Source organism: Dufourea novaeangliae, unplaced genomic scaffold (genome assembly GCF_001272555.1).
Source record: "Dufourea novaeangliae isolate 0120121106 unplaced genomic scaffold, ASM127255v1 scaffold144, whole genome shotgun sequence".
Lineage (NCBI taxonomy): Eukaryota > Metazoa > Arthropoda > Insecta > Hymenoptera > Halictidae > Dufourea > Dufourea novaeangliae.
In genome coordinates, this window is record NW_015374021.1 from 331,143 (window position 1) to 336,795 (window position 5,653).

At 31.4% G+C, this 5,653-nt stretch overlaps 1 protein-coding gene across 1 annotated transcript; it reads left to right on the top strand.

Moving 5' to 3' along the window:
* The first annotated feature begins 448 nt into the window (after positions 1–448).
* Positions 449–5,119, top strand: LOC107189129. Its single transcript, XM_015577602.1, has 10 exons — positions 449–632; positions 740–1,251; positions 1,319–1,595; positions 1,666–1,770; positions 3,091–3,176; positions 3,249–3,376; positions 3,471–3,733; positions 3,807–4,312; positions 4,391–4,667; positions 4,725–5,119. Exons 1-10 carry the CDS (start codon positions 449–451, stop codon positions 5,102–5,104), a joined length of 2,718 nt encoding a protein of 905 aa, XP_015433088.1. The 3' UTR covers positions 5,105–5,119.
* The last annotated feature ends 534 nt before the right edge of the window (positions 5,120–5,653 follow it).

Here is a 5,653-nt window from a genome sequence, read left to right on the forward strand (position 1 = left end):
ATGGTCCCTTCTTAGATTTAACGTAGTTCACAAATTCACCGTTCTCATAACGTAGAGGGCAGCAGAAAATCCCTGACTTTTTACACTATCGGTATTTCAGAACATGAGACACGAAGTCCCATAAGATGATAGGTCTATCCTATACCTAGTCGGTGCCCAAAAATCGATTACATATGTCTTTCCGCTAGCGTCCGATTGTTTACATCAGCGCTTCGATCGATTCGAAGTTGGCCCCAAAGGAGTCTCCCCCCTTAATGCTAAATCCCATCCAAGATGGTCAACCTTAACCAAAAAGAAATAAAAACCTTCTTTATAGATTCATCAGTATTACTTTCTAAATTAAACAAGTAAAAATATATAGAAATTATAATTTAATGGAGTTATAAAATAGGTATTTCTACTAAAAACTGTAAGATCTAAATGTATAAATTCAACACAAAATTTGACTATGTCAACTGACATTTGTTATGAAATGGATGTAGTGTACAAAAAAGAACGACTAACTGAACAATGTAATCAAAATTACACAGAAGCTAATACTACTAACAGTAGTATTAACAAATTAAATAATGATTGCCTACTGCTCATATTCCATTACTTGCCAATTGTTGATAGGATTCGAATAGAAAGAGGTACATAAATATAATTTTGTTATTTACATCAAATATTGACATTCTTAAATATAGTTCCCTTTGAATTTGTAATATATTCAATTAAAATAATAATTAAAACATTTTAGTGTGCAAACATTGGAAGAACGTGAGTCAAGGTTCTTGGCACAACATGAAAAGCTTAGACTTGCATAATTCTAGTTGGGGATTTCTATCTGAAACTAAAACAAAACAAATCAATATAAGTACTCTTCAGAAAGTACTCTCACGATGTGGCAAGTTTTTAAGAGAGATACATTTAACAAATATATTTTGTGAAACCAGGGAAAGTGCATTGTGCATTATTGGAAACTTGTGTCCTAATCTACAAATCATTAATCTCGGGTACCTACAGGTAACTTCAACAGGAATAACATCATTAGCAAATAACTGTCATAATATAACAAAACTCAGCTTAGATACTATATGTCTTTTTGACAAAGACTTGGAAAAATTATTTAAAGCAAATAGAAAGCTGCAATATCTGAGATTGATTGACAATAATATTTCCGGCAAATGTTTATTACATTTGCCTCCGAAAACAATGGAGGAAATTATTATAGAAAGATGTGATTGTGTTTGTGATGATGATATTGTAGAGGTATGCATTATATCATTTAATTTATTATGTTTCTGTTTGTGATGTAATCTCCTTGTTTAACATGTAGGCAATTGCAAATTTAAAGAACTTGAAGTGTCTTATAATTAAAGAGTGCTTTGATGTTTGGAAAAAGACCACAGAAGCTACTGGTAAATACTGCACAAATTTAAGAACACTAGAAATTATTGGAAAATCAAGTTTGTTACAGTTCAATGGTATATCACATATAACTTCATTGACTGATCTTATAAATTTGAAAGTAAGTGCAAATTGGTTTATTGGCAATTCAATTCTTCGGAAACTAAACTTGCATTGTCAGCAACTTATTTATTTAGATCTTAGTGGTGAGTCTAATTAAATCAAATTTGTATTTCTTTTTAGTGTGCACATAATGCTAAAATGTGTTACTTTCAGATATTCCAGGGCATTTTATTAGAGATTATACTTTACAAGCTATAGAAAAATTTACAAATCTAGAAGTATTAATAACACATGATTTGTATCAAGTAACAAGCAATGGTTTGTCATACTTGTGTAATTTAAAGCAATTGGTGTGTCAGGAATGCAATTTTTTCGACATAACAGTATCTAATCTATTTCAACACTCATCGCGAATGGAATTATTAGATTTATCTGGATGCCACAATATTACAAACACTACATTAGAAAGGGCAGTCGCAGCTACAAACGGCAGAACGAACAATATCATTTTAAATTTGTGCGTTGGAGGAACTGCAGTACATCTCGAAACATTTAAAGATACATCGCCCTTTTTGAGGATCATAAATAAAAATTTGCGTTATAAACGAATATTTCCTTTGCATCCGTGTTCTCTATTAAGTTAAATATTTATTTCATATTTTGTAAGGATACAATTAATAGTAATATAAAACACTTTGTACATATACAGCAACCATTTATATTGACATCAGTAATGTTAATAAAGTTTTGAAACATTTTGTACAATTTTTTAAGTATTTTCTTAAGTATCTTTTTTCAAAGTTTATTTCAAAAGTACTTTGTTTCAATAAAAAACCCTTAAATTTGATAAAATAATATGTATTTGAGTGCAGCGCGCGCTGTATTCGGGGTAACATCCTTCGATACCCTTGACCATCACCACTTCTCTGCCATTACCTTGCAAGGGACATCCACCCCTTTGCCCCTTCACCTCTTGACCTCGTCCAACCTCGTCCAATGTTGTGTGCTCAATAGGAGTGAATAGGAGTAAAGATACACAGTACATATGACGTTTATTCCTTTACAATTGTATTAGTAATCTTAACTTATTTACGTATTCATACTACTGGTAAATACATAGAAAGGTATATAAAACTATATTTAAATTAAATGATGTATGTATATGTTCGCTTTGTTGGTAATTAACTATGCTATGATTCGTGAGCCGAGTGAGAAAATCTTTAAAGTTGTAACTTCTCATATTACAGTTTTTCGACATTTATTTTAATTTGAATTATTACAAATTATTCAAGGGATTTCGTATTTATATTCGATTTTTGCCCCGTAAAAGCTTGACAGGGTTATATTATGACGTCAATTTGAATATAGCTAGCGATACATTAATATTTCCTTATTGAATAGGCGTTTATTTTTAACGAATGATATCAATTTTTAGATGGTATATAAAAAAATAGAACGAGAAATAAACAACTCGTAATAAGGTGATATTAACAGCAAGAATGGCTAATTGTATGCACAGATATGCCTTGAAACGTATAGAGCCCATAAGCTTGAAGGGTAATCATAATTATAGATCATTTTATTGACCTATTGAATACTATTAATATTTTAGGAAAACATAATTCTTGCATGTTGTAGATTTCTTGAACTATGGAAACATTTCTGAAACAACTGAGGATGATGTACCAATTAGAAAATTATTTGTCAGTAACTTAGCAGAAAGGGTTTGTATTGATATTTTCAATACCATGCTCAATGTCTTACAGATAATATATTTGAAAAATTTATTTCTGCAGACTACATACAAAGATCTTAATATATTGTTTTCTAAATATGGAAATGTAGAAAGTTGCTTCTTAATAAGGAATCAAGGAAAGAGTAACTATGCTTTTGTTACTTTTGATACTGTTGCATCAGCTGTAAGGTAAACATTGCACAAAAATGAAGATAAAATTACTCATCTGGAATTTGTGATGCTGATAGAGTATTTCGTCTGGTGTTGATAGTGAAATTCGTAGAGCTAGAAACGAAGGTATACAACTACACAACAGATGCCTAAGAGTGGAGGCAGCAGATTCTTGGCATCAACCAGATAATATAGAGAATCAATATTACAGTAAAGATTGGCAAAAGTCTTATGAGAAACAATTAAATGAACCATGCAATGAAATTTTTATTCAAAGTAACATTACAGACACTAGCATTCAGATATTAAATGATGATTGTTTGATACATATTTTTCTTCAGTTACCAATCATAGATAGAGTTAGAATAGAAAGAGGTAAGAATATAATAGTATGTAAGTATATGAATGAACAACAGATTTATACTTTTAAATTTTTTAATATTTATAGTTTGCAAACGATGGAGAGCTTTGAGTCAAGAATCTTGGAAAAGTGTAAAAAAATTGGATTTGTTATGTATGGACAGTTCTGTACTTTCTTCCTTGGCAATCAATACACCTATTCTTCGTAAAATTCTATTACGATGTGGTAGATTTTTAAACGAGATAAATTTATCGCAAGTAGAGTCTCGATTGAGTCCCAGTACATTGACTATTGTTGGGAAATTGTGTCCCAATTTACAAAGAATCGATGTCACTGCTCTCACTGTTTCTCTAGCTGGTATAAACTCACTGATGAAAAACTGCCGTAATATTACAAAGCTCAGTCTTGGTCCGACCACTTATATCTGTGATAGAGACTTACAAAAATTATTTAAACTGAATCCGAAATTACGGTATTTCAAAGTAGTCACTGGTAAAATATGTGGAAAATGTCTATTGCATTTACCACTGGAAACAATGGAAGAAATTGTTTTGGAGAGGTGTAGTTATCTCCAAATACAGTGTTTATCTCAGGTAAACTAGATACTTTTTTAGACTTATGGCTTTATTTCGAAAGATTCGTTTCAATACACATTGTTCATATTCTTCCAGGCAATTGAAAAATTACAGAATTTGAAAAGTCTTACAATTAAAAACTGCCTGGATGTTTCCACCATTGTAATGCAAACTATTGGTATGCATTGTACAAACCTAAAAATGTTAGAACTCTCTGAACTTTATATGCCAATACGATCAAATGAGATATTACACATTGCACAATTGACGAATCTTGAAGTTCTAAAAGTCAGTAGAAATGCAATGATCACAGATGAATTCCTCAGTAATTTAGCATCAAAGTGCCAGCAACTTATTTATTTAGATATTTCGGGTAAGCTAAACATCCTTTCAATGTGTTATGTATTTGTAACTTCTTACAATGTTGCAGAGTGTGATTCCGTTACAAGCGTTGGTATAGCAGCCGTAGCAACATTACAGAAATTAGAAACATTAATAATGAATGATATGTTTGACGTAACAGAGACTGATATGCAGGGCATGTGTAGTTTGAAGAAGTTAGAATGTCGTGGATGTTTTTTTGGTGATACAACAATGATCAAACTTCTAGCATCTGCACCTCAATTGGAATTATTAGATTTATCATACTGCCATGGCATCACGAATTTCACATTGAAGAAAGCTGCTAAGGTTACTGTCAGTAGAACTAACAGTACAGTCTTGAAAATCTTTGTCGGGAACACTGCAGTGAACCTAAAGAAATTCGAGGAAGTCTCTCCATTTTTGCACATAGTTAATGTAGCTTGTTGAATTTTGTACCGAAATTGAAACCAGTATTTCAAACATACCTGAGTTCTATGAAAAAACGTAATCGTTTTTATGTGTGCACGAAAGTGCAGAAAATAAGTGGCAATTATCAAACTTTCCAGTCGAATTACACATAACTTATTTTTTATTGCGTGAGAGTAAAGATATGGACATTGTCATACGGTCAGGAAGATTCAATACCGTAAACTGATGTAACACCAATACTTCGAGGTTCGACACCATCTAAATTTTCTTCAAATGTCTACGAATTCTAAATTTTGATAATGCAAAGTTTAGACATCTGAATCGATAAATTTAGTTTTTTTACTATTGAAATGGAAATTTTTTCTCGTCGCTCTGAGAAAAGCGTTCAAAATGTCTTTCTGATCGTTTAGATCAAAAGTTTCCTTTTCGAAAACATTCAAACCATTTCCTACGAGTACGGAACGATATGACATCGTGTTTCCTTTTCCAAGTTTATTGTGTAGCTTTTCTTAAACCAATTTCGAAAAGTTATAATACATCGACTTTTTAGCATTCTATGTTTAGTAG